Source organism: Nyctereutes procyonoides, unplaced genomic scaffold (genome assembly GCF_905146905.1).
Source record: "Nyctereutes procyonoides isolate TBG_1078 unplaced genomic scaffold, NYPRO_anot_genome, whole genome shotgun sequence".
Taxonomy (NCBI): domain Eukaryota; kingdom Metazoa; phylum Chordata; class Mammalia; order Carnivora; family Canidae; genus Nyctereutes; species Nyctereutes procyonoides.
In genome coordinates this window covers 7,340,935-7,362,997 of record NW_026575126.1, presented here as the reverse complement: position 1 = coordinate 7,362,997, position 22,063 = coordinate 7,340,935, and the positions used below count along the sequence as shown (strand labels likewise).

The window sequence follows — 22,063 nt, the reverse complement described above, 5'->3', positions numbered from 1 at the left end:
ACACTGAAATTCACACATTATGAAATATTTTTGGATGTGCTTCTCTCTGAGTGCAGGCCCTAATACCGGCGGGAAGAAAACCAAAGGGACTCAAGATATAAAGAGGATCCTACCTCTAAGTGGCATACGGTTATAGAACAGACGTCAGCTCTGCACACAAGTACTGGCAATAAACGCTTATAGAGGCTCTGATAGAAATATGTTGAGGCTACACAAGGAAGACAAGCATACCATGAGAGGGGAGGCTATCAGAAAAGGTCTGGAAGCTGCGTAGCTCACCAGGTAAACGAGGGGAGGGGCAGGCACTTGAACATTCAGAAAGCTATGAAATATACTGTGTATTTTGGGATTCAACATGATTCAGCATGGCCAAAGCATGAGCACCATGAGGAGGGTGCAGAGAGAGATAAACCCAGAGGTGGGCAGCTGTCAGAGTCTGTAGACCCAGTGGTCTTAAGGACTCAACATGGATTCACAAGGCAGGCTCTAACCTCGAAACCACCTTATCCGGTACCTCAAGGAATGCCATGAGCCCTGAAACACTTAGCAGAACCTACACATGGCGAAAGCCTGACTCATCATGGCCTTGTTTCTTTCCAAGAATTGGTATCGACTCTGTTCTATAGAAGGCAACTCAGAGCCCAGAGAAGTTAAGTACCTTATCTCAATCTGAATACTATGGGGACCAACGTGGGAAAATCAACCTTACAATTTGCCGAGTACCAACTTTCCCAAATGTTCTTGTGTCTCCTTCAGGCATTAGGAAGCAAGAAAAAGAGAAATGACTGGATAAAGAAGTACGCCACACCTCATGGCTTCAGTGAAGAGGAATTGATGGGATACACACTCCAGTTGTTGGCAGATTAGTGATGAGTACCCGCCACACCCCACAGAACATTCTGGTGGGTTCTGCTCCCACAAGACATCTGAACCAAATCCCTTGTTTTCCTTCTGGAGAGCTCCATTGTTATTAAATCGAGGAAGCTCCATTAAAAACACCGAGTTGGTGGAAGGTACTCTTTCCACACTAAAGTGCCACCACAGAATTAACTCCAGGTGAGGAAAATTGTGAGTACAAGGAAATTTATAACACTAATGACTTTAACAAATCTGAGCTGATTAACAGGACGCCATGAACTGAAATCCTTGTGTTCCAATCAATCTTCCAGGAAACTTCACGAAAGCACATTTGTGGGAGAAAAATCCATGAGATATTCTAGGCAGGCTTCTTCCTAAAAAAGAGGGGACTAATTGGAAAAGACACAGTACACAGACGAGTAGGGTGATTATTAGCTAGTAATTCTTAAGTTATCACTCTTTTTGGTAAAACAAATTATCTACATGTGCATTTGTATTTGTTCCCCTATAAAAGGAATCTCTGACACTTCTTCAAACAAAGGCCCCCCGAGACACATACTCATCGGTGCAAAGCCTGCCCTAATCAGTTGGGGCTAGTGGGGAATTGAGGTTATGGGACATTTTCAAGCTAAAGACAGTTACTAGTGTGGGAGCCTGCAAGCAACTGGTGAAACAACTGGTGAGAGGAGGAATTGAGAGCAATCTATCCAGCATTTAAATACATAAATTGCAGAATAATAGGAGATGACTGTTATGAACAAGAAGTAATACTAATGAAGGAGGCATGTGAGCGGGAAAAGGGAACAAAGGTTCTATTCAATCATCACTTAGCTGAAAGATTAAAGAAGCCTTTGGATGGTTGCACATCCACTGAGTGACTGCAGGTAGGAACACATCTGAATATAGCCCTCTGGCATTTGTTTGCCCAATTAATTTCCATTAAAGGAGGAGCCTGGGTGGCTCCATGGTTTAGTTCAGGTCATGATCCCAGGGTCCTGGGATCGAGTCCCATATGACGCTCCCTGCGGGGAGCCTGCTTCTCCTTCTGCCTGTGTCTCTGCCTCTCTCTGTGTGTCTCTCGTGAATAAATAAATAAAATCCTTTAAAAAATAATAATTTTCCATTAAAGATAGAAGAAGCTTCTCCTCATAAGCCATAGAAAACATCCACTCCTCTCTCACTACTCACTAACCAGCAACCCTTCTCTACGACAAGTATGTGGTTGTTCATCTCCCCCGCACTGGTCGGGTGAAACCACTGCAAATCTGATGACAACTTTTGATGACCATCTTAGCAGGGTCTTCCTCTGAAGGAATGGCCAAGAGCCTCACATCTTCATCCTCATGGCTATGCTAGGTATCGTCTACTAGTGCTCAGTATCTATGTTTACCTTCGTCTGTGCTCTTCCCCTACCCTGCAGAGAGAAGCCTGAATAAAGAACAGCTACATTTCCCAGACTTCTGGATCACTACAGTCCTTGATGGCATTTATATTCTGTCTATGGAATGCACTCCTGCAAGAATGGAAATTCAGAGGGGATGGACAATCTTTCTTTGGGGGCTGACATGTGGTCTCTGACAATTGTGAGTTTCCACAGCATTCTCGCTGACAAGACACCACATTTGTGAAGTGGAGACTGTGATGCTCCTAGAAACTTCCTGCAGTTATCTGCTCTTGAGTATCTGTCCCCTGGAGTAGTCATCTGCAAAGATTGGGATGATAATGACATCTATCGCATAGGGTGGCTTTGAAGACTAAGGATCCGGCGAGGAGGTGTTAGGTCTTATTTCTGCGTCATATAACCACCCAGAAGAATGCCTGGTGAAAAGAGGGGCTCTGTAGGGTTAGCTAGGATGATGACAGTAATTTGAGACCAAAAGGATGTAACTAGTGAAGGAAGAGATTTAACGTCAGAAGGCAGAGGCCAGCCAAGTGGCATCCTAACAAAGTACTTAACTTCTCCGTGCTTCATTTGCTTAATGTTTCTAACTCAAACAGAGACTACGTCACGTACACAAGATTATTTACTAAATGGGATAACATGTTCATAAACTTCGTAAGGCAAGAAGAATGATACATGGGTTTATCAATATTAGTTACAACAGAAAGTGCTGAGGGGGTTCATAGGAAGGAGCTGTGACCTCTAAGGGGAATCAGGCAAATCGGCCCTGGGGGAAACAGCCTTTGGACAGGGCTTTGAGGGATGGGTAGATTTTCCACATACAGAGATGGCAGTTAGAGGCCTTCCCGTTTGAACTAAGGCACAAAGGTGAGAACCCGAAGGACCAATATAGAATATGCTATTCTTCCCCTAACATCTTTTTCTAGTGGTTATGCCACACAAGCTTTGAGAAACAGTGAAGCAAAGGAATCCTAAGTGAAATCTCCTAATTGGCTTTCTGCATACTTAGCATCACTTCCAGAAAAAAAAAAAAAAAGAGTTATGGGGGCAGGTTGCACTGAAAAGAGAAAGTTCATGGGCATGATTATGTAGCCACCAGAATTTAGGATGCATTCTTCAGAGTTAAAAGCAAAAGAGAAAAAAGAAAGCTTCCTACTAGCAGGAAAATGTCAAGGTGGCTCAGGTGGTGAATATTATTCTATTGCCATGATTCCTGTGTTTTTGTCAGCATAAGAATTTGTAACGCGGGCACACCACTCGCTGAAGAGATGAATGACCTCATGTTAGGTGACTCCATTCCCAACCCCTAAGTGGTGATAACAACAACAGGCCGAGAGTGGCTTCCTTAATGAAAAGGAGAATTATAATGATCATGCTGGTTTCAAGAAACAAATAAGCACATTGACCACAGACCCATGCACGTAATAAATAAATAAATAAGCAAACAAACAAGTAAATAATTCTGGAGATGATGAGGGCATCTGGAATCAGCTCATATTCATGCTCCCACGGATATCAAAAACAAATCTGCCTCTTTGAAGTAGATGTCCAAGAAAGAAACACAAGGGCTATCTGGCATATAGCTCAGCACCTGAAACTGTGCCTCATTTTCATCCTCAGTGGATTTCTGACAAACTATACCAATTTCCACCTAATTTTAAACCAAGAGAAGATATTACCGTAGACCATGAGCTCTTTAATTTGGGAACGTCAACATTTTCGCTCTGAAAGTCTGTCCCGAACACATCTTGTCTGAAAGCTCCTGTTACTGCAACAACACAGGGTTAAAAGGCTCCGTGCAGCGAGGGATGAAACATGGTTATCAACCATACTGCTTTTGAAACGGGGCTTAAATAACTTACAAAACAGCACGGTGTCATTTGAAAAATGTAAGGAAAGAAGCATGAGGTCGACTCATCAGCAAGATAGCAAAGACGGTGGTATTGTGGTTTGTGACGCCTACCAGGACAATAGAGTAAAAAGTCAGGAGAGCTTCACTTGTCTACAAGATCATCAACTTACACCAGCTCACAGCAGTCAGTAAAAATCTCCACTCCCATCCTCAGCATCCAAACAACAAAAGCAAGCAAGATCAAGTCATCTATGAGAGAGGCAGGCAGTTGAACCCTGAACAAAGGAAGCAGGGGCCAGCGTGGAGAATAACATGTCAACATCTTGGATGCTCTTCATCATATGACTAACCCTAGGGCTCTGGAGTCCACATTTCAAGACTCAGCCCTGCCACCATGAGCAAGCGTGACTTGGAACAAGTCACATAACCTTGCTTAGTCTCAATTTCCTCATCTACAACACAGGAGAATAATTTAACAGAATTCACATTGTCAGATATTTTTAAATGCATTGATTCCTTAAAAGCCTTACATACAGTCATACTGAATTTTATATGTTAACTTACTGAGCCCTGATGGCTAGGTGCTTGGTGAAACATTATTCTGGACTTGTCTGTGAGGTTGTTTGTTTGATGAGATTAATATTTAAGCTGGATTTTTTAGTAAAGCAGATTATCTTCCATAATGTGGGTGGGCCTTATCCAATCAGTTGAAGGTCTACTAGAACAAAGGTTTACCTCCTCCAAATGAAAAGGAATTCTCTCAGCAGACTGTCTTTAGACTCAGACTGCAACTCAAGACTGCTACCCCATCATATTTCGGACTCACCAAGCCTCCACAAACATGTGAGCCAATTCCTTAAAACAAATCTCTCTCTCTCTCTCTCTCCCTCCCTCTCTCTCTATACACACACACACACACACACACACACACACACACACACTTCCCATTGGTTCTGTTTCCCTGAAGAATTCATACTAATGCATACACTATGAAAAAAAAATTAATTAATTGGTAAAGGTGTTCCAAAACAAGAAAGTACCATCTTGATAAGTTTCAAGAGAAAAATCGTAGTCATTTCAATAGGTGCCCAAAAAGTCATTTGGCAAAATTCAACACATTAGATAGGATTTTAGAAAGATAATTTTAGAAGCAATTGGAGTCTTCCCTAATATAGCAAAGACAATCAAGTCAGGTCAATTTGATACTGAGTGATCAAACAGTAGAAGCACTCTTTTTAAAAATCTCTTTAGGAGCTACTATTTACCATTGGTTGGTAAACTCTAGTTCATGCAATAAAATATTGAAAAGAAGTGAGAAAAAGATCATTTAAAAACACTGAGATTGCACATGGAAACAATCCAAGGGAAACTTCTAAAACTTGACTGGGACTTATAGGAGAGAGTTCAGTACAACAAACAAATGCAAGACAAATATATAATGGGCTTCCCAAAACAAAGGGAAAAAGGATTATAGAATAATGTAGTGATAAATGGTTAGCAGTGTAAAAAATATACACAAACTTACGTATAGCACAATTATAACTACGTAACTGTGTCTGCATTTCGAGAAAGACTAAATAGAAAACTAAGGCATAAGAAGATACTTAAATGAAACTACTTCTGTCTCAAGGATTTTGGGAGAAACAACAAAGACCAGAAAACAATATACGATAGGTGCACAGTCCTTCTACATACTGAAATGAGGGGGATATTACCTATACAGAACATTTTGAAGTTATTACCGTGCTTCAGGAGCATTTATCTTACCTCTGGCATATATAAGAAACGTGAAAGAGGCATTTTTTGAGGAAGAAAAATCCTCATCCTCAAGTTAACATCTTTTCTGTAGCAGAGATGTGATTACTCTATATAAATGTTAGCTCTTATTATAAGAGGCAGTATGTGTGGTGGCGAAGAACAGAGGCTCTGGAGCCAGGATACAAATCCCAGCAACTCCACTTCCAGACAATGGAAAACCTTTGACAAGTTACTTATCCTCTCAGAGCCTCTGTTTCCTCATTTGCAAAATGGGATGAGAATAATACCTAATTATTAGAATTACGAGGTTTAAATAAATCAGTACGTGTAAAGCACTTTGAATGGTGTCTGGCACAGAGCAAGCACTGTACGTGTTGGTTTATTACCATCATCATTATTATTACTACTGTTATGTGATGGTTGACATCTTCGAGGGATGTGCTTTTGGAAACATCGTCTTGTGAGCTTTGGGAAAGATATATGTGTCCTCAATCCAATAAACATTATTTATTTTTTTTAAGATTTTTTTTTTTTTATTCATGAGACACACAGAAAGGGAGAGAGAGAGGCAGAGACACAGGCAGAGGGAGACACAGGCTCCATGCAGGGAGCCTGATATGGACTTGATCCTGGGTCTCCAGGATCACGCCCTGGGCTGAAGGCAGGCGCCAAACCGCTGAGCCACCCGGGCTGCCCCCAATAAACATTATTGTGCCTGATTAGAAAGTTATTGGCAAGGGGAGCGTGGGTGTCTCAGTCAGTTGTGTCCGACTCTTGTTTCTGCTCAGGTCATGATATTAGGGTTGTGATATGGAGCTTGGCACTCAGTGCAGAGCTGGCTTGAGATTCTTTCCCACTCCCCCTCCCTCCCAGTTTGCATACACTCTCTCCCCCTCTCTAAAATAAATGATAAAATCTTTAAAAAATGAAAAAAAAAAGAAAGCTATCGGCAAAATGCAATACCATACAGAACCACCAAGAAATAATTTACTTGTATCTTTCTAGGAATTGTACAAATCATTTGCATTGCCAAAAAAAACAGGTTGTATTAACAACAGAGGAAATTGCTTAAGTGCATGAAGACAACTACCAGGAATTTAAAAGCTCTGATTGGTTTCCAATGTGTTCTTGGAGGAATCTTGGAAGAATCTGAATTTTGTAAGATTTTTGAGGACTACAGGAATTACCTCTGGAACAGTCACTTTTTTCCAACAGTATTTATTGTATTCAGCATAGAAAATTAAGACAATGCTGTGTTCACAATTCATTTGAATTATACTAATCCCTTGCTGTGGAGCTGGACTCATAGAGATTTCAAATTATTTTGAAGCACCTTTTTCTGTTCTTCTTCATCTCAGTTTATGGCGATTCCAAACTTCCAGATACACAGATCTAAAATCTAATGCCATTTTAAAAAAATAAACTTATTTTAGAAGAGTATTAGAGTTACATAAAAATTGAGAATACAGAGAGTTCCCAAATACCCCATATCCAGTTTGCCCTCTTATCAAGATCTGACACTAGTAGAATACATTTATTATACTCAATGAACCATAATTGATAAATTATTATTAACTAAGGTCCACGCTTTATTGAGATCTCCTTAGTTTTGACCTAATATCCTTATTCTGTTCCAAGAATGCAACCAGGATACCATATTACAGTTAGTAGTCATGTCTCCTTAGGAGCCTCTTGGCTTTGGCAGCTTCTCAAAACTTCCCTTGTTTTTGAGGGAATGGTGCTCAACTTATATTTGTCTGGGGCTTTTCTCATGAGTACACAGGAGTTATGGGTTTGGGAGAAGAAGAACATAGAAGCAAAATGTCATTTCATGGCATCACACCAAGGGTATATACTACCAACATGATTTATCACTATCGATGTTGACCTTGTTCATTTGGCTGAGGTAGTATTTGCCAGGTTTCTTACTATAAAATTACTATTTTTTCCTCTTTCTATATTGTACTTTTTGGAAGGAAGTCACTATAAGCAACCCACACGTAAGGAGTGTGAGAAGACTCACTTTTAAGATACTCCAAGCAAGTATTTATTTAGCTATTTTAAATTCTATCTTTTGTCGATGATGGAAACAGCTCTGAAATGTTTCAGATAGATATTGCTTTAAAAATAAAGTGCTAAATAAATTTATTATAAAAATAAATAAATAAATAAAAATAAAATTCAAAAAATGAATTCAAAAAAATAAAGTGCTTAATTCTAGTAATTTTTTTTAAATAATAAATACAGTACTCGTTCATTGTAGAAAAACTGGAAAGCATGTTTAAGAGAAGGTTCACCTAAAATACCATCTAGACAAAGACCACTATGCTTAATATCTTGAGCCACTGTCTCCAAACCTTTCTAGGTCTACATTTCAAGAGGTGAAACCATCCTCCACATATACTACTCCATCTCACTTATCACCACCTAACATTATGAATAATTGCTCTGTACTTTTCAACAAAAAAAAAGTGTTTCTATCTTAACAGTTCCAGGGCCTACCATGGGGCACAGCATGCCGTGCATTCAGGAAGTGTAAGCCAATGACCTTTCTGACCAAACTGACGAACCCTCATGAAACCATTTAATGAAATCTGCTGGCCAGTGCAATCTTGGTCTCTGCCTTTTCCCTCACAGGACAACTAAAGTCACCGGCACAGAATCACCAATTTGGGTGATTATTAATTAAATCAGTAAAACAGCATATAGTCTGTAAGGACTAAAAGAAATAAAGGCACGTGAAGTGCTTAAGTACACAGGTCTACAATCCCTTCTCCCAAATGCCTTGAACCAGGTATATTTTGGAATTAATTCTTCCATTGAGGAGGATGAGAGAACAGGATACGATGAAACACCACAACTAAGTACAGGGAAACACACGGTAATCAACAGTGATATCTTCTACAGCAAAGCATGCAAATAATCACAATAAACAGACTGCTTCCTTGGATATTGTCATTTTTAATGGTGCACTTGAAGACTCCCTTGTGTCTGAGTTGTGGGAACACCCTCCAGAGGAGTTGTAGTCTCTTTAGCCCCAGTTTATCGCTAGCTGGGCACCAAATTTGGGGTTGATTTCTCATCTTGCAGGTTTCCTAGAAATGCAAGTAGTAAAATTCAAACTGTAAGACCACCAGGGTAGAGGTCTAGCATTTTGAATTTCCAGAGATAAGTTTTTGTTATCCAAAGACCAAAGATAAAAGTAAGCCTCCTTATCTGCCCTCTGTGCCAGTTTTTAGGTTTTTCCCCTAGCTTCTCTCATTAGGGGAGAGCTTGTAAAAGCCCAGCTTTAGGGCCCTGTGGGGAATGGGGAATAGGGAGCGGTAGGTTCTTATTGTCTAATAAAACCCCAGGAAACCACACCATCAGCATTCATGCTTACTTCTTTCCATTCCTTCTCACTTCCAGGTGTCTAAAGATTTCCCTGCTTCCTGGCAAGGTCAGCTGGGCATTAAATAAGGTGTCCTATTTTATCCAGAAGAACCCGGTGTTACAGCAAGAGACCTGTTGGATTCTCTTAGACAGATATTGCCAGAACTCTTAATTTCATTTTCTTTTATATCAATCATCTGTTTATTAGATACTTCAAATTTTTCCTTTAAGCCAGATTGCTTAATGAACCAGATACACCATCTCCCTGTAGGAGACTATTTGATATAGGGGCTATAGAATTACTTTAGAAATGAAAATTCTTTAATAAATATTTTTCTTTTGTAAGTAAGCCTTTGTAAGCCTACTCTGGAAAATCATTAGGCTAGAGAAATCATGACTTGATGCCATCTACTTAGTGAAAAATGATCTTCCAGACATTCAGTACAATTGTTAATGTGATCTCACTCGTATGTGGGATTTAAAAAACAAAACAGAGGATTGAAAGGGAAGAGAGGGAAAAATAAAAGAAGACAGAGTCAGAGGAGGAAGACAAACCATAAGAGACTCTTGATTATAGGAAACAAACTGAAGGTCTTTGGAGCAGAGTGGGGCAGGGGAATGGGGGATGGAGTAACTGGGTGGACATTAAGGAGTGCACGTGTGATGTAATGAGCACTGGGTATTATATAAGGCTGATGAACCACGTAACTCTACCTCTGCAACCAATAATAAATTATATGTTAATTCATTGAATTTAAATAAAAAAATAAATATATTTTTTTAAATGAAATTACTTGAACGTTCTCTACTCTTAACAGCAGTGGAATAAACCTGTGGTGCTGAATGTCAATACCCTTTAGGTGGTACTGTTCCAGGACACTTGTAACTGGGTCTTTCTCATTCTCTTTCTTGGTGAATCCCAATTTTAGTTTTTCTGGAAAGTGAGGTTTCTTGCTGATCCCTAGCACATGATCTAGAATTGAACAAGCACGTATTAAATATTTGGGGATTGACTAATATTCATGGTTAATACTAACTGCCACTTGACAAATGGTTTTGTGCTAGTCATTCTGTTGACTATTAGCTGGAACTTGAGGAAAGGTGAACCCAAGCTCGTATCATGGGGACCCTAGTACGGTCATCTTTTTCAACTCTCAAATCAAGGGGCTCATGCATGGGTGCTCTGTTTTGTCTTTCTTTGCTTGTCACAAATAAATTTCAATTTCTGAGAGGCCCCTTTCAAATGTGTTAACATGGCAGCTGGCAAATGGGCATTTATCTACCTAAGGTTCTGTGATGAATAAAATTCCCTGCATCTTCCTAGGGAACCAATTACTACATTGAAAACTATGATAATAATGGATCTTTCATCAATAACGAATGTGATTTGTAAAGTGAAAATCAATCTATTTTGACTGATGATGCCTCATAGCAATAGGGAAGATTTCATCTGGATAATTATAATAAAACTATATGATTTATCAGTTGAGTAAGACTAGAAAGTCAGTAAGTAATCAGTCTTGTCTGGCCATTTTTCAGGCTGATGACCTTGGGACATTGTGACCTTCACTTTACTTCCTCAAAAGAACAAGCTAGGCTCTTAAATATATAACCCTGAGCAAGAAGATACACTGTGTGCATCTCTGTGGACACTTGATCTGACCAACGGATGGACAGACATGTCTCCTCGTGCACATCCTCCCAGCAGGTATGAGGTATGGACTTGGAGAAATAGCTCCTCTCATTTTGCAGGCAGCCCCTTGTTTAAAGATGAGTTTCAAAATGTTTGGTTCTTGTTCTTACAAAACACCTACAACATATAATGTATGTATCAGCTAAGACCCTGGTTGCAAGTGACCAAAACATAGTTCAAAGTAGCACATGTAAAAAGGAGGGATTTATTAGCTTATGTGCCCAAACCACAGAGGAAGGCAGACTGGCTCCAAGAATGGCTGGTCTCAGCACCAGAGCATTTGTTCAGGCCCTCGCTTTAGCTCTGCAACTGACTTCTGCTTCTCTCAGGGCCTTGGTCTTGTTCTTTCCAGGGAACACAGCCACTGCCAGCCAGAGAATCACATCTCAATGGCTCTAAGACCAAAGAAAAGAGCATGGCATTACCCAGAAAAACAATAAAATCTGGGAAGAGTTCTAAACGGTTTCTCTTGAGCCATGTGTCCATCTTTTGACCAATCACTTGATTGGCCAATCACTGGCCTGAATTTTCTGCTCACCCTTGTCATCAGAAAGGAGGGACTATTTCTGTAATAAGGAGGTGGCAGAGAGGAGACAAGCATAAGAGACACCACATACACCTAACTGGCTAATCATATATTTTAATGATTTTATTATGTAATATAGTATACATGCATATATAGTATGTGCATATTTAAGAAAATATAAATTGTCCTGTGAGCATGGGAGCAATTTCAATTTCATGAAATTGCATCCATGAAAGTATACATATGTATGTATGTATGTATTTCCTACATGTTTACATATATTGGTTCATGAATGTGTATTTATGTATATATTACTGTTTTGCCAAGTATACACAAGGTTGTTCCCTTTCCAGGGATCCCATTCACATCCTACATCACCATTACTCAATGAATGCACAGTTTACCTTCTATTCCCAAGAGTAAGTTGCATTCCAGGCAGGTTGGCCTACTTATTGCCCCACGCAGGTGTCTGATATCCTTCTCTGCAAAGTCAGAGGATCATGCAGGCCTATAGCAGTGCCTGTGGGGCCCCCGGAGCACGGGATGCCATGTCTATGTGGGGGGTACACAGAGAGAAGCATTATTAGACGTGACCCCACATGTAGTTTTCGGGACAGTAGGACCAAAGTAAGAGTACTCCAAGACTTGGGGTAACCAGCCAAACAAAATGAGGAGGCAAGAGATTAGCAACAAGGCTGACAGGACCAGAAAGAGGTAAGAAATGGATCAAGGGAGTGGGAGGCACTGGCGGTGACCAGCATGGCCAGCAGAAATCCACCTTGACTTTTGGTGTCATGCACTTGGCCTCTTGGGAGTGTTAAGAGTGGAAAGAAAATGGGCAGTGTCTATTCAGAACTTTGGCTCCTGCTCTTTTCCCCAACTAACTTTCTCTCCTCTCTCCATCCCATCCAAATCCTTCTCCTACACACATGTCTCACCTCTCCCACAAAAGCTTCCTGGAGTTATTCCAGCCCGCAGCTCTGTCTGGCCCGCCTCAAGCAGTCCTGGAGCATAGACAGCCTGGAGATGCAGCCACTGCTTGGGAGTTGCTATCTCACGATCCCACTGAGAAACATATCACCTCCTCTCCACTCAATAAATATATGCCCTCGTACTTAGGGAAAAGATAAATTATCTTAAAAATGATGCATCCAATATGCACATGCCAAATAAGTAATCTTTACGATATGTTAATTTAGTTGTTTCCTTTTCTGTAACAATTTAATAGTTGGAATTCCTTTTGCTTTACGATTACACTAATGTGAATATTCAGAATTAATTAACAATTAAATTGATCAGATTTAAACTTCTGGAACATTCATTTGCATATAATTGCTCTCAATATACTTATGTAAAGCCCAAAGCCTATATCCCCAAATATAGAAAACCTATTCATGTCAGTTTTAGTTACATGTGTACATTTATTTGAATTTGTGGAGTGTGTGCTTTTATTGCCAAGAAAGTCAGCTCTGTTCCTTAATTGTTGCTATAACCACAATTCAGGAAATTCTATTGCAACATCAATATGTTATGCACATCTTTAATTAGGCTAGTACGGCCTGTCTGTCACAGCAACTGATCCTAAGTATTCTTATTTAGTCTACTTGAGGCTTTAAAATGTTCTCATTTTTAAAAGAGGCATATTTCGGCCTCATTAAATTGTTAAGCAAATCAATATGCAGCCCTACAACTTGATTGCTATGTTCCAGAAATCCTGTGTCTCTTCACTTAGCACATCTTTAGGTACCAGCTGAAAGGGCACTCTTCCACAAACACCAGAAATCTTCTGCGGCTCTAGCATGTTATATTCTTTTATCAGATGTGAGGGAGACATCTGTCACCCCCACTGATCCCCAGGAAGATCTGGCTGGGCATCCTATTGATCGCCAGAGCCTGATTCTCTTATCTAAGTAGTTAATGCAAATAAGTTGCAGGTTCCTTGCTCTGAGCAGTGTCTTCACACCAGGTCACCCAACAAAAAAAGACAACACAGTGACTAATTCCATGGTCTAGAGGGCAAACAGAATCTAGCCTGCAGTTCATTTCCTTCCCTTTCCTCAAAATCATCCATGATTTCAAACAGGGAGAGACAATGGCTACCTGAACCAAGCCCTACAGTACTTAGCCTTTTACACCTTCCCCATCTGGCACAATTCCTTAATTTTAAAACAAATCATTAACATTTGCATTAAGGAGAAAGCAGAGTTCATGGGTTACTGCCAAGCATTGGCAGGGTTTTCTGTTTTTTTTTTTTTGAAACACATTGGGTGTCATGTGCTTTTTACCATGTCCAAGGTCAAATGAGAATACAGTAACTCTGCCATAATGCTATAGGTGGGCTCCCCCAGATACAGTCCTAGTAAAATGGAGAGTTGCATTATGAACACAGTAAAGACATTGGCGGGCAAATCTGAGCAGCTAGGGGGTCAGGAATTAAAGCGGGGTGGAGTGCAGGGGGAGTACAAGGCCAACTGAAAAACTTAAACCTCCCTAGGTCCACACTTCAGTTTGGTACTACCTTATGGTTGATGTCAGATCAAACAGAAGTACTGATGAGGAATTCCAGGTTCTGAGGCCAGCAGGGACTTTCAGGACTTCAGCACTTACCCAGTTCATGGATACTCATTTTACTTCCCCGCCTCTCAAGACTGCTCCTTCCCCAAAGATAAGGACTTTAGCCTATACTGGTTAAGAAAGAGAAGAGCCACAGGGCAAAGAATAGGAGCCAACCACCAATTATTTTATTTTTAGAATGTCCATGTGTTGGTGGGAAGGGTATTTTAATTCTTTCAATTTAAATCCTCTAGAATAAGTCTCCATAGTTTTCAAAACATAGTCCTTTCTATGAGTCTCAACCAGGGGAAAAAAAAATACTCCAACATCTAAAATATAAGCAAGTCCCCCTGTTTAATCTTTCTTGTATTCCTTGTACTTTTACTTTGGGCACTTCCCTTGAGAATAGGTCATTCAAGAACAGGGTGATTGATAAAATCAAGCCAAGCTTGAACAGAGTATAATTTACCATCTGTGAGGCCTCCAAGACGACTGCCGTAGATTCATAAGACTGCCTATACTTCCACTTGAGCCGAGCCAAAGGGACCAGAGCTCATCTCATTTTTAACAGGAACCAGAGAATCAGATTTTGCTCCCAAGCAACCCAGCTCTCCCCAAAGTCCGCTATATCTTCAACCTAATTCTGCCCCCCCCCACCCCCACTTTGTTTTAGACGGTAGTACAGAGAGATCCTCTCTGGTAAACATTTTTGCTCACCAAACCTTTATTCAGTGGCGGCAACATCTGGTCCAGCTAAAGCATTGGGCAATAAAGCCATCATCGGCAATGTTCACGTTTGCAGATGTTCTAGGTCTGGAAATCATTGCTGGCATGCCTACATGCTCAAAAAATTCCTGGAAGTCTGGTGGTTTCTAGGAAGCTTGTGCTTTCTTCTGAGAAACTTGAGAAAACCTCAAGGACCAAGATATTAAAATAAACACATCAGCTTGGTGACCACTTGACTCAGCTAAGCCATGGCCACTGACTCTTCTCCTGATTAAATTGGAGAGAATAGGAACATAGGAGTGTGTGGCCATCCTTGAAGCAAGGTTTGAGGGTCACTCTTGAAGCTGTTGGCCTCATAACATCAAGTCTACCACCTATCATTTAAGCTACATTACTTTGGTTCTTGAAGATTTTTTTCTTCCCTTATTTAATGCAAGCCTTATTTAAATGCAACCGTCTCTGGCAAGGATTACATCTGAGGCCAATTATCTGGTGAGGGCCAGCGCACAGAGCATTTGGGAGTAAGAGAGAAGTGCAGACATGGGGGTGAGAATGGGGTGGAACTCTTGAGAAGGAAAGATGAAATCAATGAAAAGGGAGGTAAAGAGCCACCAAATTTTGCTTTCCTCTCAATTTATCCTAAAACTGTTTGAGGAAAAACCATCCTTCTCTTTGGATATTATTATATTGTTTTTCAACTTCCATGCAAAATTTCCCGCTCATCACCTGCACTCATGTTACAATATGGAAACTCTTGGTCATGCAGAGACTAGAGGAATAAGTCACCTGTATATCTGTTAGTCTTTGCATTTGGTAAAATTGCCTATTTCAAATATTTCTAGTTTGTTTTAGGTTGCTTAATGCCCCGCTGCCTCTTTTTAATTACTTCCTGCTGTTAAATTAGGTGAAATGCTTTGTAATGATTCCTGGTCAGTAAATACCCTACCTGGGCTCAGGATATATTTTTAAATTTTTTTTTATTATGAAATAGACATGCACAGAAGTGAAACAACATGAACGTGTGCTTAATAAATACTCAGGATGTGAACACCCATGTAACTTCCAACTGGATCAAGAGACAGGATACTGCACATATCCAGAAACCCACCCTGATAACAAACTCTCTCCTCACTTCTACGACGATAATTTTCTTATTCTTTTTTTCTTTGTAGTTTTATCTCCGATATATGTCCCTAAGCAACATCATTTAGTTTTGCTGTTTCCTGTGATCTATAAACAGAATCACACTCTGCATTTTATTATTCTTGCATCTTTGGCTCAAAATTGTTTATGTAAGATTCATCCATAGTGTCATGCATAGCAGTTTCTTCATTTTCATGGCTGTAGGGTATTTCAGGGTATGTAGCACAATTTTAATCCATTCTCCTTCTGACAGACACTTGGGTTGCTTCCAGGTTCTAGCTATTTTGAATAATGCTGCCACATAAGCCTCCTGGTGCGTGTGCTCATGAACGTCTCCAGTATTTCAAAGACTGGAAATTCTGGGGCGTGGTGTATTGCAGATCTTCAACTCCACTTGATAGCAGGAAGCTATTTTTTTTTTTCTAAAATGGTTGTTCCAATTTATATTGCCCATGCTCGTGTATAAGAATCTCTATTGTTCTAGGGGCACCAGGGTGGCTCAGTCAGTTAAGCATCCAACTCTTGATTTCAGCTCAGGTCATGATCTCAGGGTTGTGAGATCGAGCCCCGCGTCAGACTCTGCATTGAGCGTGGAATATGCTTAAGATTCTCTTGCTCCCTCTCCCTCTGCCCCCACTTTTCTGGCTCACTCTTGTTCTCTCTCTCTCTCTCTCAAAAACAAAATCCTATTGTTCTATATCCTCACCAACACTTGCTATAGTCAGCTTCCTAATTTTTTGCCCATCTGGTATTTATAATAATTTTGACAGTTACTGTTGCTGTCCTTACTTTCTACATGTCAGAACTGGCACGCAACCCATGCCTGTGAGCCTCCAAAGCTTAAAAACTCTTTCCAGGAATCATGCTTCCTCCCAAGATGGACCCTCTGTGGGAGTAAAATAATGATCAGTATCATCTGATAAATTCACTATATTAAAAACTATACCAACAGAATTTCAAAGGTAGCCTGGTTGATGTGACTTTAATTAAAGAACTGCATCTTCAGGTCAGTTTTCCAGTACTGCTCCAAGATCCAATCCATTAATATTTAGATAAGTGACAGGATCTTTAATATTTGGTGGGATTTCACTCACGAGAGTAATTCATGAGACATTTTACACACGTTTCATTTTATACCTGTAACAGGCACTTGTGAGATGATCGACACAATCCAGCAGTTACAGAATATTCAGTAACAGCCAAAAATGAAAGTAACAGAAGATGAGAGTGACACAAACGATTCTCTAAGAGATCCATCTTTATACAGGTAATCAATTTATTAGGACACTGAACAAATGCAAGCAATGGGCACTTTTTAAAAAATTAATTTAAAACCATTGAAAGCATAAACATCAAGCAAGGCTCCTAAGAATTTACCAGTTATTAATGGCGCTTTTTTCTTTTTACTATAACGGTCTAATAAAAAGGCTGTAAATCCTACAGATACAGAAAAGAATTTTCAAAAAACCAAATTAACCAGAAGCAATGACTCAGGTATAATATTGCTTACAAAAGGGGATGGGCCAAGCCGGCTTTCAGTAATCTTCCCTGGATACTAAGAATAGCTCTCAGAAAAAGAGAAAAAAAAAAAAAAAAAAGAATAGCTCTCAGGACAGGAGCAGCTAGTCTTTTGTACCTAAGTCTCCTCTCTAGTATCTCTACAACGTGGCCTTTCAATGGGATCTGATCCAAAACTCTTCCCAGTGAGGTGACTTGCACCCTTGTCACCAACAACTTCAAATAGCCTTTGGACTTCACATCTATAAATATTAATCTCGCATTTATCCCACCCAGAAACAAATAGTGAAAACAATTGAATTAACCACTTCTTGACACTTCACACATTTTGGGAGGTTCACTATTTTTTACTTCCCTCCACGATACAAATCCTTGCTTGCAAACGTGCTATTAGCACAGTGTAGCATACTTTCCAGTTGTCCATATGCCGCCATCCTCTCCTGTACTACCAAATGGCTACGAAGATTTAGAGGTTCAGTGATTAAGGGACTTAAATGATTTTAACCCCTTTAAATTTGGAGACTCTTTAAATCCCATTATCTCTGCAGCCATGGAGAATTTTAAAATCAGCTTGGCCTTTCTAGCTCCAGGTCTAAGGATTACAGAGTTTTAAAGAAAATAAATGCGTCTCTGCAGTTCTACAAAGAGCTGTCCCCAACCAGTTGACCTCCAGGAAATAAAGCCAGCCAGTTCTCCAGCTGGTAACTGCTGATCAGAGTTTTGAAATAGAAAGATATGTATGTTATGCCACAAACCACCAGGAAAATAAGTAATTGCCTCCTCAACTCCACGTGAAGCTAGCGAATCAGAGGATTTGGTGTAGCGGGGTCAGCAGACTTTAGGCCTGTGTCAGTAAACGTCTAAGAATGAGAAAACAGAAAATGCCAGGGACCCAAAGAAGCCTGTAGGGGTAGAGAGAGTAAGTTCAGTGATTGGAGGCCTGTTACCTTGGATACTCAATCCTAGGAAACCCTCTGAGGTCTTACCTCTTGTGTCCTCACATTTATGTAGCCATAGTGAGTTCGAAGGGGCCGCCTATATGTGTAGGAGAATGGGATCCATTTTGTGCCAGGCTGTCCAAAGCAGTTTAGCAGCAGTGGGAAATTCACTTCATTTACAAGGCGTACAACCAGCAGGAAGAGGAACGCGGCTATGAAGCTCACTGCAATCATTGACTTTCGCTACAAAACATTTAAAAAAAAAAGAAGAAGAAGAAGGAGAAGAATGAGTGAATGAATGAACAAATGAATGACTTTCAACCAAAAGTAGTCACAGAGGGAGGTTTCTTTATTTCTCTCTCGCTTTTTCTTTCAAAGGGATCAAAGGACTGTGCCCTTGAGGATATTTCACTTGGAGACAGAATGTAATCATTTGGTGACCGGGTCGCTTTGGTGAGCCTCTGAGAGCAAGCAGGGCAGCTCTCTTACATCGCCTTTCCTTCTATCCCTACCCTTCCTCGCTTCCCTGTATTCCTCAACAACTTCTCTTCCATTTTCAAAATGCAAACCACATATTCCCAACTACAGGAAGCCCTTCCTAACTGCTCAGTCCCCTTCCACCATCATCCCTTCACCCCAACCTATCTGCCTACTAGAAACAAGTAGTCCTGCCGCTCTCATACCTCGCAGGCACATCTATTGGTGCATATATTTCATCGTATGATTATTTACGTGACTTTTCCTCCATCTAATCGTGATGTCCTGGAGAAGGAGCACGTACTGTCATAATGATCTCTCTGAACCCCAGGTCCTTAACACAGTTGCAGGCGCCCAAGAAACATTTGAGCGAATCAACAAATGAACAAATAAGTGGATGGATTTTTCACGTCCTTGTAGACACTCTATCAACAACTACTTCGTTTCTTTATCCAGCACACATGACACGCAGGAAACTTCGCCTGTGCTATAGAACATGCAAAAGGTAAGACTCAAAAAGCTAAGAATATGAGCGGGACAAAACATCTATGCCAAGCAGCGTAAGAACATTCCTGTAAACGTGTTGCCATGGAACAAGCGCAGGAGCAACTGCAGCTGACTGGGGTGGGGGAAAGCAGAGATGCTGTTGAGATGGGGCTGGATAAAATGCATGAGTTTTAATCGGTAGAGATGTGTGAGTGACGCTTTCTAGGTAGAGGGAACACCGCAGGGCAGCAAGAAACATGGGGTTACTCATAGCTACACAGCACTTTGTCTTCCTGGGGCACAGAGGAAGAGAAAAAGCTGGAAACCCAAATGGTAACTATATGGAGGCCGCCTGCAGCACCACGCTGAGGCGTCTACGGAGTTTGCTAGGTGACGGAAAACCAAAGGGGGTTTTGTTTGTTCGCTTGTTTAAATTTTTTTTTTTATTTATTTATGATAGTCACAGAGAGAGAGAGAGAGAGAGAGAGGCAGAGACACAGGCAGAGAGAGAAGCAGGCTCCACGCACCGGGAGCCCGACGTGGGATTCGATCCCGGGTCTCCAGGATCGCGCCCCGGGCCAAAGGCAGGCGCCAAACCGCTGCGCCACCCAGGGATCCCGCTTGTTTAAATTTTTTAAAGGTGACTGTTACCATCAAACGTCAGTGCTTACGATGTTTTAGAGCAGGAGAAACTAAAGATAGGCAGCAACTAGTTAGGACGCTACTCCACCTAGCTGGGACAGAAGGAATGAGGGGTGGACACCAGAGCAGTGGTGAGGGGCACGAAGGTAGAAAACAATATGAGAAACTCAGCTTAGGAGGTAGGCGGAGAGCGTGGCTCCTGATGGGACTGAGGTGCCGATGGAAAATTCGGAGATGCCTGAGAGTTTGAGTCTAGATAGGTAACTGCAAGACTACTGGTCCTATCAGGAGAAACCAGAGCAGTCAGAGCAAGAACCGATTTAAAAGATTAAGAGGATAAAACCCTGGGCTTTCTAAGTCCTCGTTTTCATCCAGATGGCGGGTCATCTGAATGGAGCCATCCGGGGTGGGGCAGGTGGAAGGTCAAGTCTAGAGCAAGAAGAAAGAGTGGAGCAGAGGGCAGGTGTCAGAAACAACCCTGCCTTCGAGTCCAGGGTGAAGGTGCAATGAGATATTCCTCCGTGAAGCTGGTCTTGGCCCTTGATTCTTCTTCAGACTTAAAGGAGGCCAGAAAACGTTCCCAGCACGAGTGCGTATGCGTCATCGTTGTGTTTCCAGCTCACCACTGCCTGGTGAAATAGGCTTCTTTTTGCTCTTCACAGACCATCCCAAAGGAGAAAAGGAACCCAAAGCCAGCCCCTGTCCCCTCCTGGGCCATGATCCCAGTCTCTACAAGGACAGTGGAATAAGCCCCCAGAAGCCAGAGACCCCAAAGGAAGTCGTTGCTCTTGCTCAGCCCCCATCATCTGTAAAGGCCCCATCCCTCCGTCAAGCCAGCCTCATTTCTCAATCACCTGAAAGTCCCTTGAGTTCTGCTTCCTCAAAACCCCTTATCTCACCACTAACTCCCACCGCCTTACCTCATTTAACCTTCTAATCATGAAAAACTGTTTTAATTTGCTCCTCTGTGGAATCATTATGTCCACAACATTGCAATGTGTCAAGGTAACAGCTTAAATGAGGTGATGGATCTTACACGTTTAAAGGGACACAGACCAGAACAGATGGCTAAATAAAAGCAAAGAGGCCAGTCACCCATTAAGTAAACAGGTAAGAACCTTTTTTTATCGCCATCCGGGAGCTTGTTGCAAAGCAGCAGTTTTCTTTGAAGGAGACTCAGATGGGATCTGCGCCTTTGTCTATTCCAGAGATCGGCAGGGCTCTCTGGCCCTCCTGGTACCTGCACTGCATTGCATGGCTGGGGGCTTGGGGACAAAGGCACAGAGGGCCTTTCTGAATTCCCTGATCTTACACAGCCACACATAATGCATACACGAGAGGAAAATAAATCAACCGTTTGTGGAGAGAGGCTTCAAACTGAAATGAAATCACAGTTGTCAAAGTCTGCTCCCTAGTAATCCACGTCTGCCTCCCATGTTTTATCAAAGGGAACCAAATAATGAGCCCAGAGAGGATGACGGGAGCAAATGGAGAATGGAAGCCCCATGGACACCCCTGTGCTCGACCCGGAATCGTATTCTGCGGGGGGCAGAGGTGTTCCTTTCATGGCTCAGGCCCTGCCTCGACTGGAGTCTCTGCCTTTCTTTACGTTTCAACATTCTCGTTGAACATGAAACAATTCTCAGAGGGCTGATATCCTGCCTTCCTGAAATTTCGCCAGAAAATGCAGGAGTTCCAGCACGTTCTGCACTGGAGACAGCGAGGATGACACTATGCAACATGGATGGGCATCCGCCTCCGCCTGGCAGTCATTCCTGCCACAGCATGACCTTGAGCTTCGGCGATCACAACGCAAACTGTGGATGAGGCTCCTGGAAGTCTAGCAGAATGCAATGAGACTGTGTGTGTGTGTGGGGAGGGGGGGGGGTCCGGGGCGTTGGAGAAGTCACAACATGCTACTGTGTATGATGTACAGGAATGTATCTCCTTCTTCAAGTCCCACGTACTCAAGAGCCCGTGCCCTGTACAGATTTGGTGAGGTGCTGAGAAGCAGAAATAAAACCATAAAAGACGATAAGACAGCGCCTCCAGAGTCATACCTTAGGACATCTGGCGAGTAAACAGAAGGGTGTGATGCCAAACATCAAATGAGGTAGTG

The 22,063-nt window shown here is 41.5% G+C and overlaps 1 protein-coding gene across 6 annotated transcripts in view; it reads right to left on the bottom strand.

Annotated features, from left to right (window-relative positions):
- Positions 1-22,063, bottom strand: part of ST6GALNAC3 (ST6 N-acetylgalactosaminide alpha-2,6-sialyltransferase 3) — a 509,644-nt gene that overhangs the window by 271,032 nt on the left and 216,549 nt on the right. For all 6 annotated transcript variants that reach the window (XM_055341433.1, XM_055341430.1, XM_055341432.1 and 3 more), the window contains one exon: positions 18,388-18,582. In XM_055341433.1, coding sequence (XP_055197408.1) covers positions 18,388-18,573 — 186 coding nt within the window. In that variant the 5' untranslated portion in view covers positions 18,574-18,582. The remainder of the gene's footprint in view (positions 1-18,387; positions 18,583-22,063) is intronic.